General features: G+C 36.5%; 2 protein-coding genes across 2 annotated transcripts; both read right to left on the minus strand.

Moving 5' to 3' along the window:
* Positions 1-4,960: 4,960 nt before the first annotated feature.
* Positions 4,961-5,572, minus strand: LOC133861516 (glutaredoxin-C1-like). The gene has a single exon (XM_062297301.1). The coding sequence runs from the start codon at positions 5,525-5,527 to the stop codon at positions 5,150-5,152; it is 378 nt and encodes a 125-aa protein (XP_062153285.1). The 5' UTR covers positions 5,528-5,572; the 3' UTR covers positions 4,961-5,149.
* Positions 5,573-12,514: 6,942 nt separating this feature from the next.
* Positions 12,515-26,121, minus strand: LOC133860061 (uncharacterized). Its single transcript, XM_062295696.1, has 8 exons — positions 25,755-26,121; positions 21,572-21,709; positions 20,834-21,081; positions 19,591-19,710; positions 19,333-19,489; positions 18,091-18,230; positions 14,156-14,191; positions 12,515-13,540 (listed from the first exon to the last, which is right to left on the minus strand). Exons 2-8 carry the CDS (start codon positions 21,645-21,647, stop codon positions 12,737-12,739), a joined length of 1,581 nt encoding a protein of 526 aa, XP_062151680.1. The 5' UTR covers positions 21,648-21,709; positions 25,755-26,121; the 3' UTR covers positions 12,515-12,736.
* Positions 26,122-26,912: the final 791 nt, after the last annotated feature.

A 26,912-nucleotide genomic window follows, 5' to 3' on the forward strand; every position in this document is an offset into this window, starting at 1 on the left:
AAGATAGTAATTAAAAAACCTATAATCGAGAAGGATTTGAGTCACCTGATTCAATCAAAATCTCTAACTCGTTGAGGTTGGATTGTAGATTTGAGAAGATTACCAACTCTAACAGATGTTTATGGACATACAATTGAAAATCAAGCCATTATAATAATAAATTAGCAAACTTATTATTATAATGGCTTTTAGTTTATCAAAAAAAAATTAGCAAACTTGACGTGTTTGACATGAATTATAGATACCTGTTTTTTTATAAGATTGCCAGATTTCATTCAAGTAGTAATTTTAAAAAACCGATAATAATTCAAAAGTAGAAGTAAAAATAGGGAGTTAAATCCAATTTTACTAAATGTGGTTTGCAACTTTGTCAAAAAAGTTAATTTTAGAATTTTAAAAAGAGAATTGTTAATTTTTTTTTATCTTCCGTCCATCTCTCATTTATCTCTATTCATATTATTTTTAAATTCATCATTGAATCTGTAAGATTCACATATAGGTTATACAGATTCAATAGTAATTTTTTTTTTTTTCAAAAAAAAAAAAATCAATAAAAAATGAAAGAGTAACTCGTATCTTTTAAAAATGGCAATTTTACTGCATAGATTTTGCCCGTTTATCAAATTATTACGTCCTAAAAAGAATAACGACCGCCAAGTTGCAAGCAAATAGCCACAACATATCCTATAAGATTGTGCCACATGTACATATATAACATTGAGAAATACTAAAGCGCCTTCTAGTGTCATTCGGAGTCCTTCTATGGTGACATAGTATCATACTTTTAACAAAAAAAAACTACCGCTTGATTTATTTATCATATTAAAAAATATACGGTATCATGTTAGTATAGAAATATCCCAAAAGAATACTAGAAGGCCAGCTCTAGCATTCTTAACATAACATAATCTCATAGAAGACATGTCAGCAACACTTGCAAAATAAGTATTTAACATATTAATTAAGCATAACAAATAGGGGTGGGCGTCGGTTCGGTAGGCGGTTAAGTCGGTTAATTCGGTCGGTTAACCGACTTTTGTCGGAATGTAGTCGGTGAATTTATTTCGGTTAAGCGGTTAATAGGCGGTCGGTTAAGTCGGTTAAGCGGTTAATTAGGCGGTCGGTTTAGTCGGTAAAGCGGTTAATAGACGGTTGGTTAAGTCGGTTAAATCGGTTAACATTCGGTTAAAATGGGTAATGAAACGACGTCGTTTTATTTTTTTAAAGGAAAAAATAATGATCATACGTTTCGTTCTTACTAAAACGATGTCGTTTCGGTTAATCGGTCGAAATAGAATTCGGTTCGGTTCGGTTACCGCTTAAAAGGCGGTTCGGTTCGGCTGCCGATCCGGCTTTCGAAATAAAATTTTATACCGACTACCGAACCGAAATTAGTCGGTAGGCGGTTCGGTTCGGTTCGGTAGGCGGATAATTTGCCCACCCCTAAATTAACAAATTGCAATTATGGTCTTATGTTTGAAGAAATAGGACCGGATCCGAGTCAATTCGTCTTGCCCTCTATTATTGGGCAAGGGCAAGGACGAAATTAAAATTTACAATTTTTGGTGGGGGAAGGAGGGGGGGGGGAGGGGGGGTGGTAAATTCTTTTTTGGAAATTCATGTGGCTTGGGGGCCAAGCCCCCGTGGCCCATGGCTGGCTCCGTCCCTGGACAAGGAAAATGTATGGGATTGATGGGCTTCCCTATTTGAATAGGGACTCTTTATCCGAGTAGGAGACTCTTGTATAGGCTTCTTGATTGGACAAGAAACCCTTTATTTAGACAAGGTGAAGTAGGTACGTGAGTCTTACATTAAGAATATGAATAATCCATATAAAATTGGTGGTTTATGTTGGATTGGAGATTTAACCATCTCAAAAACCAATTGATGCTTAATTAGGGAAGCCAAAACCTTATCCCATTGTCCATAATAAAGTAATGTTGATGTGTAAGTGTGAGATGGTGGAAAGCGCACGCAACACAATCTCACGGGAGATGACGTGATTATTTGCCCGACTAGCATTTTATTTTGAAATAAAAAAAAAAATGGACAAAATTAATAATTTTAATAAATATTAAAAACCCACATAATAAAATTGGATTTAACCCATTAAAAAAGCATTCCTGACATCACGGATATAAATTTGCTATAAATTTATAAAATAAAAAAAATTTACAAATTAACTTCTAAAAATGACATACCTTTTACATGTGAAAAAACATATATTTTTTTTAATCATATGTACTTTTTACATTTTTTTAATAACAATTTAAAAACACAAGTCACTTTTAAAAGCGGGCTCGTATGACATCACCTAGCAATGAAAGTCTAATGGCAATACATGACAAGACTGGCATCAACAAAACCGTGACAAGAAATCCATGAACAGCAGCTCAAGAAAACAAAAAGAATCCATTGGGTTGTATGAAGAATAGGCCCACAAGGATACACATCTGCAGTACACTGAAATTTGGTCTGTTTGGAAACTTGGATTGATCCCTATTGAGCCGAAACATGTTCCCTAGAACGTGAGTGAACAACAAATTAAGGCTTAGCCCATGTGGCCCATTTTGTCTACAACAAGGACATAAATTCCAAATTTTTCTCCATTCAGTTTATAAAATTATGATTTAAATTTTCTATAATTTGTAGAACGAAGTTTTCATTTAAACTGGGTGGGAGAAAATTCTTCAAATCCTGTTTATTAAACTGAAATAGGTTCTTAGAACATGTAATTTTCACGTTTATTTTCAAATATATATAAATTTTTTTGGATCCAATTTGAAGGACAACTTTATTCTAAATTATATTATGTCAAAAACGGTAGGTCGGCAATCAAAAGATAGCAGCCAGAACCTAATTTACAATAATTCAGTCTTTTTTTAAAGAAAGTGGGTTGCTGGAGCATCAATATCAGAAAGTAATCCAAGAAATGGTAGCCTCAAACATCGTTGGCCCAATTGAAACCCAATGCCAAAAGACAACATAAACTGACGATTCCAATCCTATCCTTTGAGAATTGCACGTTGATAAAAAGGTAATCCGAACCAAGAGATCCTTTATTTATTATAAATAATAATAAATAAATAAATAAGAGAGAAAATCCGAATCTCGTATTTGAATCTAAATTTATACTTTATTTATATGTTAATATTTGAATATTTTATTCTCATATGCTTATGATTTATGAAGCGTTTAAAGAAAACAATCGCTTTTTTAAAGGCTGAATTGTAGAAAAATTTTGCCCATGATCTTATAGAACTTTTATTAACTTTTGTAGGCTATTACAGTCAACTAATAGAAAAATATTCTCAATTGATTTGTTTGTTAAACATTTTGTTCTTTTATATTTACAATAAAAACATTAACAATAGATTTAAAACTCAAAACACTCAAAATGATTTTTAAGTCAAAAGCTTTTTTCAAATAAAAAAAAAAAAAAAAAAAAAACACCCTCCACATAACGAACAGAGCCTTGGGAAGTGTTTGAAATTGAGTTGGCAAATAAAACTTATATATTCTTAAACTAAAAGAACTATTAATAAAAAAATATATATATTTTTAAGCCTTTCTAAAAAAATGATAGAGATTCTAATAATTTTGTTATGGCTTACAAAGGCGAGAATGTTAATATATGGCCACTCATCCAAATAAGTAAGAAAATATTTCAAAATTTACCTAAGATAAATGAGTCCTATAAAAATCTTTTTACATTTGGTCTCTGAATTATCCCAGGAACAAATTGCTAGAATTCGGATTCTGAGATTTTACAACATGGCCCGGGTCCTCTATTTCTTTCTCTTACGTGGATGCCGGAGGGTCCTAGCAATGTGATTAGGGTTTTGATACACATACAATCCACACTCAACTATTGCACAATTTCAAAGAATAATGGAGTGAGATTCACACAATGAGCCACATCTCAATGTATCTTAAGATTGTGTAATAGTTGGGTAGAAGTTGTAATTTTAACATTTTTAATGTGATTATTGATTAAAGGATGGGACCCGGCGTACGGACTGAAATAAAAAAAAAAAATCAATCACGTCGAATATCATTCCTGCAGAGCTAGAATCTACACCATTAGATCACCATCACCGTGGCCAGTCAAAGTCAATCATGGACGGTCCCCTTATAACTGGGTCCGGTGCCAAATGTGGGGCTCTCCTAATGGAGTAGGCCCACTTCATTAGCGTGGCGAGGTTTCAGGCGCAAAACCAGAAGTGATTCGTAAAAAAGCTGAAAAAAAAAACGCTTTTTTACAGGTAAAAGCAAAACGTGAAACCTAACTGTTTGTTTCAAAACGGGGTTAAGTTAATTAATTACCTCACCCTTTTTGACTCGGCCAATCCCATTACCACTTCCGGTAGCTTGGAGTCCTGGACAAGTAAAAAACGACAGCTTTTGCGAAAACACAACGCCGTTTTCGTTGTGGGTCCGTTTATAACTGTTAGTCCGTTGAAGTGTTGTTAACGATATATCTTCCAGATCAACTAATACAAAGCAGAAAACCATTTTCTTTAGTACCAAACAAATCAAATCTCATAGAAAAGAGGAAGGGAGAGGTGCAGTAATCTTGTTCTTCAGCCTAAACATATAAAACCTTTTCAATGTCTTTTTACTTAATCATTCAAACCACGTACATAATAGCCCTATATATATCCACCGGAGTTTCGGTTTAAAGCTGATATCTCTTGTATATATTTTGTGATTGTGATACGTGTTTCAATTTAAACGAAAACTGGAATTGGCTTTGGAGACTTGAAACCCACTTCTCTGTCCCTGAGATTTGCAAATATAAGAAAGTATAGACAAGACTGAAGGTTCACGAAGTTAATTTAGAGAAGAAAGAAGTAAAAGTTAAACCATTTTTTCTTCTTTTTCTTTATCTATACAGAGGAGGGAGCACAAAGCAAACCAACAAAACCCAAACTGTCAAAGGAAAAAAGAAAAGAAAAGAAAAGAAAAGAAAAACGACAAACCAGTTACAAGGAGCAAAGCTAACACATTAGTCAACAGTGTCCAAAAAAGAGGAGCTAAGACTCACAAACACCACTCCTCTTCCTCTGCCGTTCTTTGTGCTATGTAAATCAAAACCATATTTCTCTTTCTCTTTCTTTTTTGAAAATATTGAAAGAAAGAGAATAGATCAGAGCCAGAGAGCGCCGGCATCTTTGAGAAGAGGCACCAGAGTGCCATTGATATGAGAGGCCATGACTCTGTCCATTGCCCCAACAAGCTTCCCGCCGATAAAGACGACCGGGACAGCTGAGGAGCTTCCCAAGAGCCTCATTAGAGCCTTCTCCATGTCTTTACCTCTGGGGTCCTCGTCCAGCTCGTACACAGTTGGGTTCACGCCCATGCCACAGAAGAGCCGCTTTATGGCATGGCACATGCAACATGTGCTCATGCTGAAGATCACCACCGCGTTCTCTGACGCCAGCCTCTCTATGCGCTCAAGCGGGTCGCCCATGGTACTACTCCTTGTGGTCATGTAAGAGCCCCAAGCTTCAGTCTGGTAATGCATTTTTGTATCAAACAAGATGAGAAGTTAGTTGCTATATATAGAGAAAGAAGATGAGCGAGCGAGTGAGTGAGTGAGGAATGATGGAAGCTAGCTAGGAAGGCTTGGTATTTATAGAAGCGAGTTTGGGAGAAGATAGGTAGGGTGAGGATTAAGGTAAATTATAAATTAATTTTCCATTAGAAGGTCAGTTTTGTAAATAAAAAAAAAGTAAGTCTTTTGTAGTCGTCACTCGTCAGCGCATGCACGCAAGAGAGAGAGAGATGAGAACAACTTTTTAATCATATAATGAACTTTCAAATTTTCAATGCGGTGATAAAAATAGTAAATTCTTGTATACCTGTCGATGGAAATAATTGTTACATGTTACATATAGAAGCCTTGATAAGTGACATAAGAGCATATATCTTGATCTTATTATTTATTTATATTTCATGTAAATATTTTACACGGTAAACATCACTTTTATTTTTTTTTAAAAAAAATAAACCCACAAGTGAAAAAAAAATTAAAATGTTACTTTAAATAATTTAAATAGAACCTAATACATCAAACCAATAAAAGAGGGAAGAAAACGTAGCTATATGTAATTAGATGAAAGGGGTAAAGAAGAAGAAGGAGAAGAAGAAGAAGAAGAAAAAAAATGAAGTGGAAAAGATTAGAAAGTATCGATAAAATTAATTATGGGAAGAGACAGGGAGCACAGGCTTTTTCAGAAGGGAGTGGTTGGTTAATAGACGGCTGTTTCCGTCCTTGTTGTCGGCCCTACGTGATCAAAAAAGGATTGAACGTGGCCATCACGAACCTTTGTTCCTTTTTGGGACGCGACCTTCATGCGCATTTTCAGCCTCATCCCCTTGGACCCTTTTGCCGTACCTACAATAGCCAATAGGGAAAAATAAAACCAAATTAAGTTTCTTTGACTGTCTTTGATTTTGAATATATATATATATAAAAGAAAATTATTTAAGAAAGTGATATATTGTAACATAAATATCAAAATAAAAGTAGGAATATATATATATTCCTTATATTTTTCCATTAAAAAAAGTCTCTGACTTCTATGATCACCAGTGGCAAAGATTGGGTCGAATATGGAATTGGTTTGATTGATGCCTTGGATGAATATTCTGAAAGTTGCTGATTTCTCTTTTATATATATGCCTCGTATTATTTTCGATTCGGGCGGTTTCTTTTTCCTCTTGCTGGAAAGAAATCTTTCATAGAATAGAGAGAATATTTTTTTTTGTAATTAGTGCTTACATGTGGTGATCATAAATAATATTATATAATTAATGAGCATCAAGGACGTTAATTAAGAAGAACTTATATATGTTCATCCATATTAACTCATCACCTTTTCTTCTGCAGATTTGAGTCCATCACTAGAGAGATGCTGATGATCATGATCTATTATATATTCTCCAGAATTCTCAGTAGATATTCTAGCTCTCTTTTAGCCATATGGATTACATTTTTCTTGGGGGCTTGGGAATATAGGCTTTATTGGGTAATGTCCATTAATATATTGTATTAGAACAGTTTTTTTCATGTCGAATACAAATTAATTTGCACATGTAAAAGATAAAGGAGATAAACAATAACAGAGCCCTTTGAGAGTATCGAATGAGAATAACTTTAATGCTTAAGTCAATAAAGTGTTTAAGAAAGATAAATACATTGTTAATGAGCAGAAACCAAAAATTTATCTTTTCTGGCTCTGAGTTACCTTTTATGGTATCTTCTTTAATTGCAACCGCTCCCCTTCATGCACTCTATGTATATAACACTACTCATCTCTCTCTCTCGAGTCATTCATCTCACGTCTATCTTAATTAAAACATGGCTTATCCTTGAAGTTAAAAATGCACGGTTGAATTTAAAATCATGGCCTAGGTGGCAACTACGTGATGGAAGGTCATGTGGGCTTGATTTGATATGAGGGTCACGTGGGCTTATCGGCCTATAATCCACATCTTGTATTGCATGAACAAAATTATAATTTTTCGTTTGGGAGGGGCAAAGTATGAATGAAGGTTGGAACAAGGTTACCTTTGTATGAAAGATTTACTTTTTGACAACTGGTTTTTAACAATAATTAAATATTTAACTATGAATATATAAATATCTAACTATATATATATATATATGTTTAACAGTGCTGTTCTAATAAATTTACAGGATGAATATAAAAGCATAATCTAATTTTTCCAATAGAGGGTGTACAATTAAAGAAGAGAAAGAGGGAAGAGGAGAGACTAAACTAGGTTAAAATATTGAAGAAGAAAAAAAACAGATGAATATATACCCTTGTTTATAAACTTCATTTTGACTATTTACGCTTGTTAATATGCCTTTATGAATGAATATATAATTTGGGATCCGAAGTACTTTAAATCTCTGAATTGTTAGTAATTTTTTAAAAATAAAAAATTTATAAAAAAAATAAATAAATTACAAGTTTGAACAGCCTTTCTTACATAGAATAAGGGCCCGTGCAACTAAACCCCATAACTTTCTTTTTATAAAAATGTTTGAATCGCAAACAATTAAAAAAATAAAAAAAAATAATCATCCCATAAATTGAGGGTAAAGTTTGAGAAAGCCTGGATTGTAACACAGTGGACATGGATAATGCATGCTAGCTAAGTAGCTAGGCTAGTCGGTAGCTAGCCCTCTTTTTGAATGTAGCTGTACTGGTACTTTACCCAAACTTCGGAGATCATGTGGTCAAAAGTAATGTAACGGTAAATATGTAGCTGTACTGTACTGGTGTTCAATGTTCAAGCAAGGGAAATTAATCAGACGGTGGGGGTTCTTGGAAAGCTTAATCACAATATTTCAAACTCCTCTCACATGTGAAATTTGTATTTTAGTGAGGCATTCAACACCATAGAACTGGTTGCATGACGCGATCAAACTTCAGCTTTAATTTATATGGTCCCCAACTTTTTTATCTTTTCTCTAAACACTCACTATAAAACAAAGCCCAAACAATAAATAATAATATGTTAAGTTAAAAACCAAATTTCAGTTCTTATATTCATAACACTCAAAAAAAATAAATAAATAATTCACTTATAACTTCTAATTTTTCATCACTTTTAAAAAAAATTCTAACAGATGGTTGAAGTTGAAAAAAAATTGACAGATTGATACCTAAATTAACACTTTTTAAAGTTTGGATACCTTTTTTTTTTAAAGTGAATAAATATTAGGAGTTATAAGTTGATTTAAAAACAAAAAAATTACTATTAAAACAAAATTTAATAATAATCTACTATAAATTCAATAATAATTTTAAAAGTTATGTTAAAAAATAAGAGTGCATGTAACATTACTCTCAATATATATATATATAGAAAGAGAGAGAGAGAGAGAAATGATACATGCACTACAAGTGCACAACTTCAAGGCACATTAAGATATGATCCACACGCGAATCCCTTACAATATACTTTAAAATTGTGCACTTGTAATGTATTTGTTGTAATTCTAACATTTTTCATATATATATATATATATATATATATATATATATATTCAAGAAAATTTTTAAAATATATCAGGGATATTGAACCAGGCTCTCCGGGTTCCGTCCCTGCATGAAATATTAGTAATTAATATGAATCTAAGTGCCTTTTGATGCATATCATAAACAATATTGAGCATAAATCATTACTTATAATTAGCTTCTTCATTCAGTTGTATTGGATTTAGGCATATTGGCACGGATTAATGCTTGGCCATGAAATTAATGATGGTAATCTAGGCACAACAACACCTCGAGCTCTGAGAGTCTACTCAGTACCTTCTATAACCCTAACCTAGATAGACCAGGCAATTACATATTAATTAATTAATTGCATGTTCTACTATTTGTAATTTTTTTTTTTTTTTCTCAGTGGGTTTTGCTAAAGAAGCCAAACACAAAGCCACAAATTAAGAAGGAGATCGAAAGAGGTTTCAAAATTCATTGTAAAAGAAGTTTTTGCAGTGGAAAATCATGAGTATAAGCACATGTTTAAGTTGAGATGAGGTCCATTGATGGGGTAATGGTGTTGGGGAAGGTAAAGGCACACAGGAACATCAAACATGTCTCCCCGCAAAAAGCCAGTAACGCTGTAGTGGTGCGCGCGCTCACCATAACCTAATATTAAAACGATATATATATGCCCATACATTGCATGTCGGGGAGAAAATAGATTTTTTTTATTATTATTATTAAAATAAGAGGTGAATATATAATAAAGACAAAAATATATAAAAAAAAAAAGTAATAAATTTAATTAATATTTTAATATATTTTAACCGTGTCGTGAGCCTTGTAAGTTGTAAATCCTATATAATTATTTAATTTTGACTTAAAGCCATCTAGAAAATATATCCTATTGGCTATTGTCTAGATTTTTCGACATCAGTGGCAAGTTTTGTAAATTTAAAAAGAGACAGAAATTCCAGTCTCAAACATGTGAGAAGTGGCGCCGGCCGGTGCGAATCAAATTAATCTTGTGCTTGGTTAAACCAAACCAAATAAGTCAATTTTTTATGTCCTTCACGTGCTAATTTCTGTTTTTCTTTTTTTTAGTAACAAAAATAGTGAGTTTTCAAGTGAGATTTAATAGATATATTAGATACATACCATTTTAATCCAAAAACTTTAAATCTATATATTTGAATCTAATTATGTTATTATAAGTTATAACTAATACTCACATTTATCAACAAAGTTTTCATTTTAATTAATTTAGTCTATTAAATTAACGTTTATTTTTAAAACATATGACAGACGTCTAGATTGAAAAATAATAATAATAATTATAAGTTAAAACCAAAAAAAAACAACCATACAATAAGAACCTTAACCGTATACTCTCTTTACATTTGCTTTCTCAAACTTTTAAAAGGTCCCCTACCCATGAAGAAGAAACGTTCTGATAATTTAGGTCAGCAACTCTTAGCTGGGGAGGTGTGGGGTTGTCCTTTGGTCTCCCACTTTGATCCTTTTTCTGTTGGGCATGCCCTTAACCCTCTCTCTCTCTCTCTCTCTCACACACACACACACAGATGTTATATATATATATATATATGCAGGAGTCATGGAAGGTGATGATTTTTCTTAACAAAGTCTGACGCAACACACCTTTTGAAAGTGAGACCAGCCAAAGCTTTATCAACACCCCATCCATGTTGGGCCGTTAAAGCAAACGACAAGACGGCTTTTCTCAGCCTTTGCTACTCACATTTGCAGCAAACCAGCTGACGTTTCCTCAAAGTTGACTGCTTTTGCTTTCTTTCTTTTTTTCCCCTTTCTTTTTCTTAACCTAAGCCTCCTGCTCTTTGTCGCATTCACTTTCAACACTACTAAAATACTTTCATGGTTTCATTAAACTATGTTTGGATTGTGATCTTGAAGGGGCTTCAATTCCTAGGCCCATGTTCCAGTCTCTTCTTTTCTTTCTTTTTTCTATTTTTTTTTTTGGGAATTTGAACTGTGTTGGGAGAAAAAATATAAAATTCAGTTGGAAGTGTATCGGTATTGGGATCTGCCGGTGCTTTTGTCTCACATTGTGTTCCGACACTGTCGTATAGGGAATGTCTGTTTGCTTTTCTTTGGTTCCAGTTTGGGTGCAGGAATTACTTATCCTCATTCGGGGAAAGGAATCAAATAAATGATATTTCATATATATGCTTTACGTATAATAGTCCTTGCTGGTGCCCATTATAACATGTGAGTGTGATGCCACCAAGTAATTTGCATATATTGATCTAAATAGATTGTCACGTCAATTTCTAATAAAAGTTACATCATTACTTACCATCTATTTGTATCATATTTATGTGCTTAAAAAGAGAGAAAAAGAGAGAATTCTTACGAGGCTCGTCTGTCTAACACATGCAAGGGTTTTGTTGCATCCATAAACTACATTTTGTCTCCGACAAGTAATCTAGTATGAGGAGGATCGGTCCCAAGCAAGCAAGCAAGTCGTTTGAAATTAAGTTACAATCCCAAGACGATGGGAACTCACTCTGAGTCCTGCTTTGGTGGTCAAAGAGCCATGATGAAGGCCTTTGTGCTGAGAATTAAAGGAGTAGACAGTGGACAAAGGGTTGCACCCATTTCCACTAAAATGTTCTTTTCTTTTGCCCTTTTGCTCGAACTGTCCAACCAAAGCTAGTACATGTCTGTTTAAAGGCCCATTGACACGTCACACACACGTGATTGTTTCATCACCCACCGACCTCTTGTCACATGCAGTGCTTAATTTTTAAAAAGAAAAAAAAATACTATATTAGTTTCTAGGGTTAGGGTTTTAATCAAATTTTAAGTTTTAATTCGTCATCAAATCAGTCTCTCCGACGTCCCACTTTCTTAAACGGATTCTTAAGAGATAATTATATTAATTCTCAAGTTGCTACTAATTAAAAAAAAAGTCACTTAAATCATGTCAAATTAAAAATTGCTTGTAGTTGTATAAATAAAAATAAAAATATATAAACTTTTAAAAATTATAAAAAAAAAATTGAAAAAAAGAAGGTAAAAGTGTTGCCAGTGAGCCACCCCTAGCCTGATCTAGGCCACCTCTATCTCTAGGGTGGCCGCCCACCCCTCTAATTTTATTTTTATTTTTCATTTTTTTCCCCTATTTATTATTATTCAGCCAACTATAATGACTGCTTTTGTATTTTATTTTATTTTTATTATTATTATTATTATTATTAAAAAAAAAAAAAAAAAATCTTACTTTGCCCAAAAAGTATAACCCGCAATGGGGTCAAACACAAGAACCAAAGAAAAGGGAAAGATATGGCTAAATCTCCATACTGGATCAGAGTGGTTGGTTGCAACTTGCAACTTGCAACTGAATGGGAGCCAGTAATGGCAGGCTAGCCCAACATCAAACAGCCAAGACTTTCTCTCGGTGACAAAATCCTCCAGCATAGATAACACCCCTAGTCAATAAAATTAAATTCATTTCCTCAATTCAGTAATCCATTGAAACTCTTTCTAACTCCATAAACTTTAGCAATTGAAAATATAGGTTACAAGCAGTCACTATGTGCAACTCTAATTAGGTGTAAGAATCAAAAACACATCACCAAGAATCCAGGTGCAGGGAGACAGAAGCTACATAATTATTTTTTTAATACAAAGTCTTTATGTCCACAGCAAAACCTTCTTCATTCCACGCACCACTACAACTGGGAATTCTATTGTCGAGAAATTGGTGCCATTGGCATGGATGATGATTGGCTGTAGACATTACCATCAGGACCCTGAAAACCCTGGTAAGAATTTGTAGGAGGTGTTGTAAAGGGAGAAATCCCATTTATTGGCGCCCCAATTGTCTGATAACCAGGCATTGAAGGTGGGTGCTGTTGGGCCATGCCATAGCTGTATGGTCCACTAGTTATTGATCCAGCAGTCTGCATGAACTGGGGCACCTGGTATTGTGGCATAGGTGGTAGCGGTGGCAGCGGTGGAGGAGATGATGAGGGTGGAGGTGGTGGCTCATGTGGAGTAAACTGTTGGCTGGTGGTAGACATATTGTGTTGGATAGAGTCAGGATGAGGGAAAGGAGGAACCGGTGGTTGTTGAAGATTTTGAGATGGTATGTACGAGGATTGGTCGTTATCGAGCTTAGGCCTCTTTTCGGAAGGGTATTCACTGGAGGATTCTTTCACTGGATTGCCTATGACACCCTCTGATGCAAGGGAGGATAGAACATATGACAGCATCTGGACCGAGGATGTTGATGCAGTTAGCTTTGCTGCCACTGCAGCAGCAGCAGACTTGCGCGGATCGTCCTCAATGTGGCCAGATTTTTCAGGAAAGGAAACCTGCCGTGTGTACATTACTGGAGCAGATTGTTCCCTATCCCCCGATATAAAGTTGTGAGGTGCTACGGGGGTTTGGGCTTCCTTTGGACTCTGCTCAGTTAGTGACTGAACTTTGTCTCTACTTAGTAACTGTTGGCAGATATTACCTGCCTGTTGTGACTGGGACTGCGCAGCCTGGAAAACAACACATAGGAAAAGGAAAGCATGCATATACTTAGAATCTGTACAAACTATATACCATGAAAATTAGTAGGAAATCATGTTAAAGCACAATAAGAGGAGAATTTAGACAATTGAGAGACTTCAAATTGCGTTCCAGTCTCGGTGAATGACTTTCTTTCTAAATATTCCCCACCCCAACAAAAATACAATAATAATAAATAAATAAAACACCTGAAAAATAAAGGACGTCCTATTTTTTTGGTGCAAATTGTTTCTTCAATACTCTAATGACAAAACGATGGATGACATATTTCACAGGAGGTCAGATACAAGAATTTCACATCCACCTAGCCATAAAATCTTCCACCAGCTGTTAGTTCCATCAAAGATTTGATTCCAATAAACTAATGTGAACCAACAAGCTACACTCGGTATCAATAGCCAATTAATAATTAATAGGATCACATTACATAGAAGTTCAGCCATCTACTTTAACTGAATGCATATGAAAAAGAGAGTACTTGCAGTTTAACATTTCACATGTTCAATTTGTTAAAAAGCATAAGAAAAGATATCCAGAAAGCTAACCAATACTCCTACCAAGTAGGGTTTATATGAGTGACAAACCTGAAGTTGGTTTCGGACTTGATCCAGCTTGAATTCCTGAAAACAAAACCATGTCAGCTTTATTTTGAACTAATCTCAGTATTCCATGCAAGAATATGTAACTATGGAGTGTTGGAGGTGGTAAGAAATTTTAATGGAGATACGGCTCGAGGACCTAATGGGTTTTCAATGGCTTTTTTCCAGAAGCATTGGAAGTATTAAAAGAGGACATCATGGCAGTTCTCAAGGAGTATCATGGCCCAGGGAAGTTCGAGAAGAGTTTAAATGCTACTTTTGTGTCTCTTATTCCGAAGAAAGATGGGTTGGCTCAAGTGGTAAGGGCTTCGTTCTTTGTGATAGTCTCATGAGGTCTAACTGTCTAAGGTTTGAATCCCCTTGAGTGCAAACAATTCTTTGGGGTTAACCTGCCAACGAAGCCAAAGTATTACCCGATCTGTGTGGAGGCGCTTTACATGGGTCCAAAGTTTATCTAACAATGGTGGATACACAAAGTGGCCCTGCCTTGGAGGCGTTCTTCATCATAAAAATTTTAAAAAAATAAAATAAAATAAAATAAAAGATGAGGCAATGGAAAATCAATGATTTCCGTCCAATTAGCTTAGTGGGTGGTGTATACAAAATTCTCTCTAAGGTCTTGACGAATAGGTTGAAATCGATATTGGGAAAGATTGTCTCAAGTTCTTTTTTTTTTAATAAGTAAATTTAGTTTTATTGAAAGCGTAAAGCGTCCCTACGTACACTGGAAGTATACAACAAGAAACACCTAACTAGAAAAGGAAAGGGAAAAAGAAACAAGAAAATCAGCAAAGCTAATGGATAAAGGGTACAAAAAAGCCATCAACCAGAGATATAGCGTATGGAGAAACAACTCTAACACCTCCTCTAGGGAGCTCTCTAGGTTCTCAAAACACCCAAAGTTTATTTCTCTCCAAATACACCAAAAAATGCATATAGGCACTATCTTCCACGTTGTAGCGCTCCTTGATCTCCCAGACTTCCACCAACAAGCAACTAGGTCTAGCACACTCCTAGGCATGACCCAAGAAATACCAAAGCGAGAGAAGATGTTCCACAGAGCGGAGGCCACATCACAATGCAGAAGAATATGGTCCATTAATTCCCCATCTCGCTTGCATAGGCAGCATCTATCTACAATGATTATGTGCCTCTTCCTGAGATTGTCCAAAGTAAGGATTCTTCCTAGAGCTGCAGACCATGTGAAGAAAGCTACCCTCGAGGGTGCTTGAGTCCGCCACACTCTCTTCCAAGGGAACCGAGTTCCTCCAGAACACGTCAAGGAACCAAAATAAGACTTAACCCTGAACACACCTTTCTTGGAAGGGACCCATCTAAGACAGTCTGCCCGATCTCTATTCACCCTGGTAGAGTGTAAAACTTGGAAGAATGAGGCAAAAACATCTACTTCCCAATCATGCGCCTCTCTAACAAAGCTCACGTTCCACTGAATGGACCCGCCCAAAACCTCCATATTGTCAGCCACTAATGCATCATTCACCCGAGCAATACCAAAGAGATCAGGAAACACTTCTTTCAGAATCATATCTCCGCACCACAAGTCATGCCAAAATCTAGTCTTACTCCCATCCCCCACTTCAAATCTAAGAAATGTGGAAAAGCTCTCCCATCCTTTCCTTATGTACTTCCACAACCCTACTCCAAAAGCCCCTGCAAACTCACGGGAGCACCACCCACCCCACAAACTACCATACTTGGAATCTACCGCAACTCTCCACCAAGCATCTCTTTCCATGCCAAAGCGCCACAACCATTTTCCTAACAACGCGCAGTTGAACAACACCAAATTCCTAATGCCAAGCCCCCCTTTTGAAATTGGGGTACAAACCTTCGCCCAACTCACCAAATGATATTTAAATTCTTCACCCATTCCACACCAAAGAAAATTTTGTTGTAGTGGTGGCAAAAGAATGTTTGGATAATCGGATTCGATCTTTGGAACCAGAAGTATTGTGTAAATTGGATTTGGAAAAGGCCTATGATCAGATAAACTGGGAGTTTCTATTATACCTGTTGAAGAGAGGTGGCTAGTTTGGATAGAACATTGAATATCTACATTCTACGGTGCGGTTTTCCCTTCTCGGCAATGGGTCTCCATCTGGTTTCTTTAGTGGTTCACATGGATTATGACAAGGAGACCCATTATCTCATTTATTGTTTGTTGTGTTATAAAGGTATCAAGTAGGATGATTTCTGCTACTGGGGACAAAGGGCTCGAATCTAGATTTTCGGTGGGAGTGAGGAATCATGAAGAGATGATAGTCTCGCATTTGATGTTTGCAAACGATACTCTGATCTTTTGTGAGCCTAATTGTGAACATCTCTATAACCTACAATGTCTATTCTTATGTTTTAAAGCAGTGTTGGGGTTGAAGATAAACTTATCCAAGTCAGAGATTGTTCCCATAGACGATGTGGGTGATGTTGAAGGGTTGGCTAGCATTCTCAGGTGTAGAGTGGCTTATTTGCCGATGAAGTATTTGGGTCATCCTCTAGGAGCTCCTTACAAGGCTTCTACCATTTGGAATGACATTATTGAGAAGAAAGAACATCGTTTGGCGGGTTGAAAGAGGCTTTATCTATCAAAGGGAGGCAGGTTGACTTTGATTAAAAGCACTATTTCGAACTAATCGACGTATTATTTGTACCTTCCCCCTATTCTGGTAGGAGTATAGATTGGAAAAACTACATAGGAACTTTCTTTGGAGGGGTATTGGTTAAGAGTTTAAATTTAATCTGGTGAAGTAGTCGAAAATATGTACTCTAATCATTTCAGGGGGTTTGGGGATGAAAAATCTAGTTCAGTTTAATCAAGCCCTTTGGGTAAGTGGTTATGGCCGTATGCTACGGAGAGGTGGTGGACACAAATATGATATTTAGGGGAAGTTGGTGTTCCAAGGACGTTGCAGGGCCATATGGTGTGGGAGTGTGGAAAAGTATAAGGAGTGGGGTGGGAAGGTTTTTTGAAATTTGTAAGGTATGAGGTAGGAAAAGGATCTACGATGCAGTTTTTACATGATTTATGGTTTGGGGAGTAGCCTTTGAAATTCTCTTTTTCGGAAATATTCACTATTGCTCGTGCAAGGATGCATGGGTGGTAGATCCTATGTAGTCCTGAAATGGAAACCTTCATTGGAATATATTCTTTACAAGACCCGTGCATGATTGGGAGGTGAAAGTGATCTTTGATTTCTTGGAATTGTATTCCCAAGAGTAATGCACAGAGGTGACGATAAAATGTGTTTGATTCCTTATAAAAGCAAATCGTTTGAAATGAAGTCTTACTATCATGTTTTATCTACTCTGGTGAGTGCCCATTTTCCTTAGAAGAATATTTGGAAAGTTAAAGTTCCCTCGAGAGTGACGTTCTTTGTGTAGACAACAACTTTAGGAAAAATCTTAACTTTGGATAATTTACAAAAGAGACATGTTATTGTGGTCTATTGATCATCTCCATCATTGTGAGGTTGCAAGAGAATTACGGAGCTCACTTTCCAGTTGTTTGAGGTTGCAAGGGTTATGCCTCGAATGGTGAGAGGTTTGTTGGTGCGTTGGAGGGGACAATTAGGACAATGTAATGTTTTGAAATTGTAGAGGTTGGCTCATTTATGTTTAATGTGGTGTATTTGGAGAGAAAAGAACGCAAGGAACTTTGAAGATCATGAGATGGCGATGTTAGAGTTTAAGAAGATGTTCCAACCCCTTTATACATGGATAGTAGCGTTTATTAGATTGCTTGTTTCTAATTTCTGAGTTTTTAGAGTTTTGTTCTTCTTTTTTATACGTTAGGGGTTCTCTTGTATTCATGTGTACTAGAGTTGCGCGCCTCTACGCTTTTAATGAATTTGAATTACTTACAAGAAAAAAAATGTAACCATGGAGTAGTCTGGCCAACTAACCTGCTCCTGGAGAGCTTCTCTTAAATGAGACACAAGACTTGTTCTTGATGACTCAACTGCCGTTAGTTGTTCAATACAGTCCCTCAATACAGCATGCTGCCCCTGCAGCTCCTCCACAAATGCAGATCCATGGAATTTCCCTATTAAAACAAACAGTTCAGAGAAACGAAAGATCCAGGAAGATGTGAGCAACAAAAGTCCCAATGACATAAATCATGGACAACCAATAAAATATACTGCAGACTTGATTTATACATTTTAATCTGGATTTAAGATTGGGTTGGTTCTGGATATGAATATTTATACTACAAGTTATTGAAGTTTAATCAATTGCGTGTCTATGTATTTGATACATAAGTATTTTCTATCTTTTGATAGGTTATAATTTTTTTTTTTTTTGATAGGTATTTTCTATCTTCAGGTCAGAGTGTCAGACAATGACAGTAGTTAATACTGAGATCCAAGATTCCAAAAACTGGGTCAGTTATATAAACTGTCTGAAATCCATACACATAGCAAATTGATTAAAAGCAGTCCTAATTCTTTCTTTTGACTGCATAATCTAGGTGGAAATCTATCCTAATCATATTGCTACAAGAAGCACAAATCGCAACTCGTCAATTACTAGTCAAATGGAGTCCCTTCAAGATTTTCTTCCAACAAAAAAAACTAATGATGATGGCAGCACCCAAAAAAATCTTCATCTAGTTAAAATAAAACCTGTTTCTTAAGTTGTAAAAGGTGAAAAGAACGTCATACAATAGTAGCCATAAGAAACTTCAACCAAAACTCCAGCTAACATCTACACATCCTAGTCCAGCAATACCGTGCCAAAATTTTGCAAGGCAGTGACATTTAGCAAGTCTTCAATATTTCTAGAAAAAAATTTTGATTCATGGAAAAACATATCATGGCCCAGCTGCGCTGATCCAACACGAATTAACTTTTAAATTTAGAACATGTAAAACAAGCTTCAACTTATGTTCGTGAGCATGCATCAATAACAAGCGATAAGGATACATATGAATGGCATGAAGAAAAAAAATCCAAAGTTTATTATGAACAGAATAGAATAAGAAAATTAAATGTAATATATTAATTACTATAAAATGAAAAGAAAAGAAAAGAAAAAAAGTAATAGAAAATGTGTACACATGCAAACATGCTTACACATAGATCACAACAAATGCATCGATTGAAAGTTTAGGAAATGATTTATAAGGATACATATGAAGGGAATACCTGAATTAATATCACTACCAATTTCCTTATCTACTTTCTCAAGACTGCTAATAGCATTCCTACATTTGCTCAATATACCGTCTTCATCCAACTGGCCACCATAAACGACATGATAATCCGAAACTATTTTTTCCAATATATTTCCAGCAGATGGTCTCTGTTAAAAGAATGGAAAGAGAGATGCAAATAGTTCACAAGTTGTATATAATAATTCACTATCCATGCAAATATATGGGAAGATCAGAAAATTTGAATTACCAGTTTCGAGTTCAAATTCTTTCCATTTCTATTACTATTTTCCAGGTGCCTACCCGCAAGCTCTTCCTTAAGAATTTGCCCCCGAGAACCAAAAACTTTTCTTTCTTCCCATATACCAATCTGCATGAGAAAGAAATTAGAAATGCACTCCATGCTAATTTACCAATAAAAAAATTCAAGCATCTGGTACTTCTACAACAGAGGAGGAAATCATCAAATAAATACAAAGAATAAAAGCAAAATTACAGAAGTTTAAAATAATAACAGTCCTAAAATTTAAAAATGCCCTAACCGTCCTAGAGCAAAAGCATAACGACAATCAAGTACAAACTTTATCATTCATTCTAGTTCAATCCTACATAAATTTACCATAAAATTTCAACTTTGATGTCAGACTTGGTTGAAGATATAGTGAATTTCCAATACATATAACAAAAACAAAGACAGGATATTGCATTAAACAAGACAAAAATATGAGAGGGAATGTGCGACAGGGAAGTCCGAACATAAACTGCTTATCCTTCATAAACATAACTTAGAAGACACCAGTATCCCGATAGACTTAACAAGCACATATCTGCATATTTTTTTGAAGTGTTTGGTTGCATACATTTCCCTGGAGCTAATTCCCCTACGAAGAGGAATATTTATTCCACTCAAAAAGGAGAGAAATAGTTATTTCTTGAGTAATGGAATGGGTTTTTCAAAAAAAAAAAAAAACCCTTTTTTAATGCAAACCTAAATTTTCTTTTAAAAAAAAAAAAATTAAAATTATGGGTGGCTGGCCACCCTAGCAGAAGCATGGGGTGGTCCCACCACCGTTGGAGCCCCTCCCCGAGGGAATCCAAGGGTGGCCAGGCGGTGGCCGCAACCACCCCATGGTTGGGGGGTGGTCGCAGCTACCCCTGTGGTTTTGCCATGGTGCCAGGCCACCAAAGAATTTTTTTCATTTTTTTTATGCATGTATTGTCATCAAACTACAGAATAGGAATAGCTATTCCATTCCATCTTCTTTCATTCCCAATAATAGGCATTCATTTTCTTAATAAAATAGTCATTCCGCATACCAAACGTGCCCTTAAAGTTAAAAGAGTAGATGGTGTGTTATTGTTAGTCGTAATATGTTCAATAACATTTCAAGCACTGTATTCTGCATGGTGAGCATCTTTTATAAGGTGCAGTTATCAACAAAACAAAAGGCTCAGAGTACAGTATCAACTTAACACAGGGAAAACAGACATACCAGTCGAAGTGCAGCATTCCTTCCAAACTCATCCCCACTTTCAGTCACATCACGAAGAGCATCTGGAAGAACCTTCCAAAATTCACCAACAAACTCTGAACCCTTTCGCCTACTATTCTGCAATATGTCATTTGCAAGATATAGAAAGGCCAATCTCTGCTCGCGTGGAGAACAATGAAACTGACGATCCCATGTTTCGACTACTTGTTTTGCTTTATTCATATGGAATATACACCAATGTGATAGAGCTTAATTTCATTAAGGATAGCAAACTCAGTAATAGCCTCAAATTACTAGAGGAACCGAATGAAATAATTGCTCAAACAAGACTAGCATCTATTGTTTCATTTGACCAAAGGTGGGAAAACACAGTAAAACAGTCTGCAATCTTATTGAAGGAGTGGCATGAGAGCAAATTACAATATCCAACTGAGCTATCAATCATCTTAGACTCCTTACAAGGAGCATTAACCAGTCTAGTTACACCGCTCATTAAAACAAAAAAAAAAAAAAAAAAAAAAAAAAAAAAAAAAACACCATTCTATTTAAACCTTTCTTTCAGAGCAGTGCGCAAGTAAACACATGGGTTACCATTTGTCATCGCAAATCAAACTTTACAAATAGAGGCTAAACATATAAGTGAAAAAAGCTGAAAAATCCTCTTAAACAAGATAGAACCAAAAACAAATAGGTAAGAAAAACATTATCCACATCTATACAATGTCATCAAAAGGATACTCTCTATACTAGCTTGTGAGTTGTTGAGCTTGGCTAGCTTTTCCACTAAAATCTGTGGATTGAATGTACTGCCCATTGATGCTGACAATAGTTTGCCCAACTAATGACCACAATGCAGACCTCTAAAAGTGAAGTAACCTTCAAGGAAGAAAAAAGAGAAGAAAAACAACAATCAAAATAGATTCACCACCCACCAAGATAACTTAAAGCACAGCACAGCACATCAAAGATATAGAAATACTATTTCATTAATATCTAAGTAACCCTTCCTAACAAAACCAAAATCCGGTCAAGTTTTCCAATCAAACAAAACAGACACAGTTTCTTTATTAATCGTAAGGCGGTGAACCATCAAAGAGTATCTTCCTACTCAGTGTACAAGAGATATCACTAATCATTGCTGGACAAGAAGCCAAGGAGCCCTTGTGTTTGCAGACACGCATGAGCCATGTACAAAGTTTCTCGTGGACACATATTTATGAAAACCTTGCTTTCGACACTCTGGATGCAGCTGAGGCCTCTTCCTTAGAACTTCCTTTCGAGGAAATGGAGGTCTTAGAGGTGGTGAAATGCATGAATCGAGACAAGGCACCAGGTCCTGATGGGTTCTCTCTTGCGTTTTTCCAAGACTGCTGGGATGTGATCAAGACAGATCTCATGGGGGTATTCTGGGCTTTCACTCTCATAGCAAGTTTGTCAAAAGCATTAATGCCACTTTTATTGCCTTAATTCCGAAGAAGTCTGGGGCTGTGGATCTTAAGGATTTTCGTCCTATCAGTCTTGTAAGTGGTGTTTACAAGATCATTGCAAAAGTCCTTGCAAATAGACTTAAAAAGGTTGTGGAGAGGATTATCTCATCCCCTCAAAATGCTTTTGTGAAAGGTAGGCAAATTCTTGATTCAGTTCTTATAGCTAATGAGTGCTTGGAAAGTCGCATCAAATCCGGTGAACCAGGGTTACTTTGCAAGCTGGATATTGAGAAGGCCTATGATCATGTCAATTGGGATTTCTTATTGTATATGATGAGAAGATGTGGCTTTGGGGAGAGATGGTGTTCCTGGATAGCGCATTGTATTTCCACGGTGCGGTTCTCTGTTTTGGTGAATGGCGCCCCAACTGGTTTTTTCAGCAGCTCTCGTGGCCTTCGACAAGGTGATCCTTTGTCACCTCTCTTGTTTGTTATTGTGATGGAGGCTCTTAGTAAGTTGTTCTCTGCTACTGTCCAAAGGGGCTTCCTATCAGGTTTTTCTGTGGGTTCTGGCAGCAGTGAAGTGATTAACATTTCTCATCTATTGTTCGCAGACGATACTTTAGTCTTTTGCGGGGCTAATTCTGATCATCTTCATTATCTACGTTTGTTACTTCTGTCCTTTGAAGCTGTTTCAGGTTTAAAGATTAATTTGGCTAAGTCTGTTATGGTTCCTGTGGGTTATGTGGATAATATGGGCGATTTGGCTTGCATCTTGGGCTGTGGAGTTTCCTCTCTTCCTATAAAGTACCTTGGTCTTCCGTTGGGGGCCCCTTTTAAGGCTAAGTCCTGTTAGGATGAGGTAGTAGGTAAGATTGAGAGGCGGTTGGCTAGCTGGAAGCGATTATATCTGTTGAAGGGTGGTAGGGTTACTCTTATAAAGAGTACTCTCTCCAATCTTCCTACGTACTTCCTCTCCCTTTTCCCTATTCCCTCCAGTGTCGCTAGTCGTATAGAGAAGTTGCATCGAGATTTCTTGTGGGGTGGCATAAGCGAAGAATTCAAATATCACTTGGTTAGTTGGTCCAAGGTTTGTTCTCCTATCTCTGAAGGTGGTTTGGGCATCCGGAACTTGAGGATTTTCAATAAGGCGCTCTTAGGGAAGTGGTTGTGGCGTTATGCTTATGAGAGAGAGGCTTTGTGAAAATCTGTTGTGGATGCAAAGTATGGTTCTACTTGGGCTAGTTGGTGTTCCTTAGACCCCCCTGGGTCTCACGGAGTGGGGATTTGGAAGAACAATAGAAAGGGGTGGAGCTTGTTTTGTAGCTATACCAGACTTATCTTGGGAAATGGGTCCAAGATCCGTTTTTGGGATGATGTGTGGTGTGGGGAGACGTCCCTCAAGGAAGCTTTTCCAGTTTTGTATGACATAGCTTGTGTCAAGGATGCTCTCGTGGCAGACCAGTTGGTAGTGGTTAGCGGGTCCTATTAGTGGGACGTCAGATTTTTTCGAGCGGTCCACGACTGGGAGGTGGACGTCATGGCTTCCTTCTTCTCTTTACTGTACTCCTCCAGAGTTGTTCATGATGGGGGAGACCGGCTCTAGTGGTCTCTTTCTCACAAAGGGTCTTTTGATGTTAGTTCTTTCTATAAGGCTCTTGCTTGCAAAGATGCTATATTTTTTCCCTGGAAAAGCATTTGGCGGACCAAGGCTCCTTTGAAAGTGGCCTTCTTCACTTGGACGGCAGCGCTTGGAAAAATCCTTACCTTGGACAATCTCAGAAAGAAGCGTGTCATTGTGATTGATAGATGTTGCATGTGCAAAATGAACGGGGGAGACTGTGGATCACCTTCTTCTTCATTGCGAGGTTGCACGCGCTCTTTGGTATGCCATCCTTAGTCACTTCAGTCTGTCTTGGGTGATGCCTCTTCGGGTGATAGACTTATTCGCCTGTTGGTGGACGGGTGGACGCTCTCGGAGTGCGGTCGTGTGGAAAATGGTTCCTTGTTGCCTTATGTCGTGCTTGTGGAGGGAACGCAACGATAGACAGTTTGAGGACAAAGAAATAACCATAGAGGAGCTCATTTCCTTTTTTCTTCATTCTTTGTACTCTTGGACGGCTGCGTATCTTGCACCTCTAGTGATTAGCTATAACGATTTCCTTGTTTTGTTTTCTTCTTCTTCTTAATTGCCTTTCTTGTATACCCCCTGTGTACTTGATTGCGCTTTGCGTTTTTTAATAAAACCTCTCTTACTTATCAAAAAAAATGTTGATGGGGTGTTTGGCCACCCTCAGCCTTATGGAGATGGTCAACCATCCCTAAAACAATGAGAAACAAGGAGTGGCAACACAACTTTTAGAGGTGGCCGAACCACTCCTCAGCCTTGAAGGGGTGTTTGGCCACCCCTAAAAGCCTTCAAGGGGTGGTCGACCACACTTCAACCCCTTCTCTCTTTGTTTTTTTTTTTTTTAACAAAAAAAATAAATAAATAATTTAAAAAAAAAAATCTTTCGATTTTTTTTCCTCCAAAATGGAGACAATTTGTGTGTTTCAAATCTAAAATATGCACATGTAAGTCACGTATGCCATTTTTTATCCATTTTATTGCCAACATCTAATGGATGGGACGAACCGCAACAAAATGGCAGTTTGAGGGGACCAAGTGTCACAAAATGGTAGTTTGATGATGTTTTGGCAAATATTAGTTTAGGGCAACCTGGGCATTTCATGTCCAAAATATGCACGTGTAAGTCACATGCACCATTTTTCCGTCCATTTTAATGCTAACCTATAACGGATAGGCTTTTTTGCAACAAAATGGTAATTTGAGGAGTCAAGTATTACAAATGGTAGTTTGGTGGTGTCTTTACAAAAGAGGTGTGAGTTTGAGAGGTAAGTATATTTTCCCTAAGAAAAAGGTAAAACAAAGTTCTGGTGACACCAAGCAAAATGGCCAGAGCTTGCTGTCTTTTTGGCAGCAATAACTTTTTACGATGGCAGAAACTACATCAATTATGACCAAATAAAAAAATAAATGGGAATATGCAAACGAATTCGAAATCCTTCGTATTCTTTGCCAATTTTGTCACACATTGAGACTTGCTCATGGCACACAAAAGCGACCACACATCACTCTCTTCATAAGGTTTCTATCTTCGGATTTAAGGCACATATGAAGCAATCCACAAGAGAAATTATAACAATCGTAATACAAATAAAAACAGTTAATAATAGCCTTTTAAATAAAGCAAAAGTAATCTAAACCCTAAAAAATTGTTTCTATCCTGCGCATACTGTTCTACCTATGAAGCATTTACTGCAAAAACTACTCAAAAATTACTCAGACAAATAAAAGATAAAGAAGGGTACAGACACTTGAATTAAGTTAAGGCCCAATAATTAAAGGGAAATTACATGAGAGTAAAGCCCTATGGCAAAGCAAGACAAAGAGTTTAGACAAAAGCATTTAGAAGCCCTAGAGCTTGAACGTACCAGTCGAGAAGAATGCAGGTGAGGCACGGGATAGAATTAGCGGCGGGTGAGAATAGCGTGGTCGAACTCTTCTTCCATGGAAAAGGGATTTGGATGGGATTAGTGGTTTGTTTGGTAGGGTTTTGAGGAAAAAGAATTTGCTTCAGTGCGTTGTCGTTCGGTGGAGACGGGGTTACTGTACCAATTGGAGTTCCGGGAACCGGAGAAGAATCTCGGAGAGAAAGAGAGACCTATGTCTTCTGTGTTCGGCGTGGCTTTAGGCTACTGACTTCAACGTGAGAACTAAAATTGTTAATGCCCCTGGTTTCAGGGATTTCGTCCTGTGAACTGACGAAGTCTAGAGCAGCATCTTTCAGGCACACAAAACCAACCGGGCAATATAGCGTGACGACACCGTTTTGTGGCATGTGAAATTGTGGATAGATTATAGATATGCGAGTTTAGGCTATAAAACTCACCCCACTCATTTTTATCTCATTTGTTGAATAAATCAAATTTCAAAACCTGACCTATTTAATTAAATGAGTTATAATCATTATCATAACTTGCTAATTTTATATTGAAATTGTGTTTAGTTCACAAGCCGTGTAAAAAATGATAGTCTTAAATATCGTGTGTCGGATTCGGATCGTGTCGTGTCGATACACTGGTATAAAATTATACAGGTAAATCCTAATTATACACATTTAATTAAACGGTTCATATCCCTTTACCATAATTCGCTAATTTTATATTTGATTCGTTGGTCATGTCACAAATTGTTAATCCTAAAAATATATGAAATCATATAAATGGTAATTAGGAATCACGATCCCCTGAAATTCGTTGTCAATCCCTAAGGTATGCACGGGGCTCATCTACTCAAATTCGGATTCTCAATAATTACTTGCTCAGTTTGTTGACGATCCAAATAATTAATTGTGAGAGAACCTTTTATGAAGTTCATTTGTACTAACATGTGGCGTTTCACATGGATCATCTTTCACTTGTTGTCTAAATTGCTAATAATTTAAATCAACAAATATACCAAATCTCAATTTCACGTTCTCTCAATAATCGATAATACAAGACTCACTTATTTAAAATAGGTAGAATGCACACCTATAAATCTTCTCTTTAATACTATCAGAATTACATACAATTCCAAGTGATTTGGTA

This window comes from Alnus glutinosa, chromosome 2 (genome assembly GCF_958979055.1).
Source record: "Alnus glutinosa chromosome 2, dhAlnGlut1.1, whole genome shotgun sequence".
NCBI classification, from domain to species: domain Eukaryota; kingdom Viridiplantae; phylum Streptophyta; class Magnoliopsida; order Fagales; family Betulaceae; genus Alnus; species Alnus glutinosa.

Bases quoted from the DNA above. Each gene is read 5' to 3' on its own strand.
- LOC133861516 (XM_062297301.1), bottom strand. From the start codon at position 5,527: ATGCATTACCAGACTGAAGCTTGGGGCTCTTACATGACCACAAGGAGT.
- LOC133860061 (XM_062295696.1), bottom strand. From the start codon at position 21,647: ATGGGCAGTACATTCAATCCACAGATTTTAGTGGAAAAGCTAGCCAAG. The intron at 21,082-21,571 runs GTATCCTTTTGA...AATGAAATTAAG, and splicing joins CTCACAAGCTAGTATAGAGA to CTCTATCACATTGGTGTATA. The intron at 14,192-18,090 runs GTTAGTTGGCCA...TTTTGTTTTCAG, and splicing joins GAGAAGCTCTCCAGGAGCAG to GAATTCAAGCTGGATCAAGT.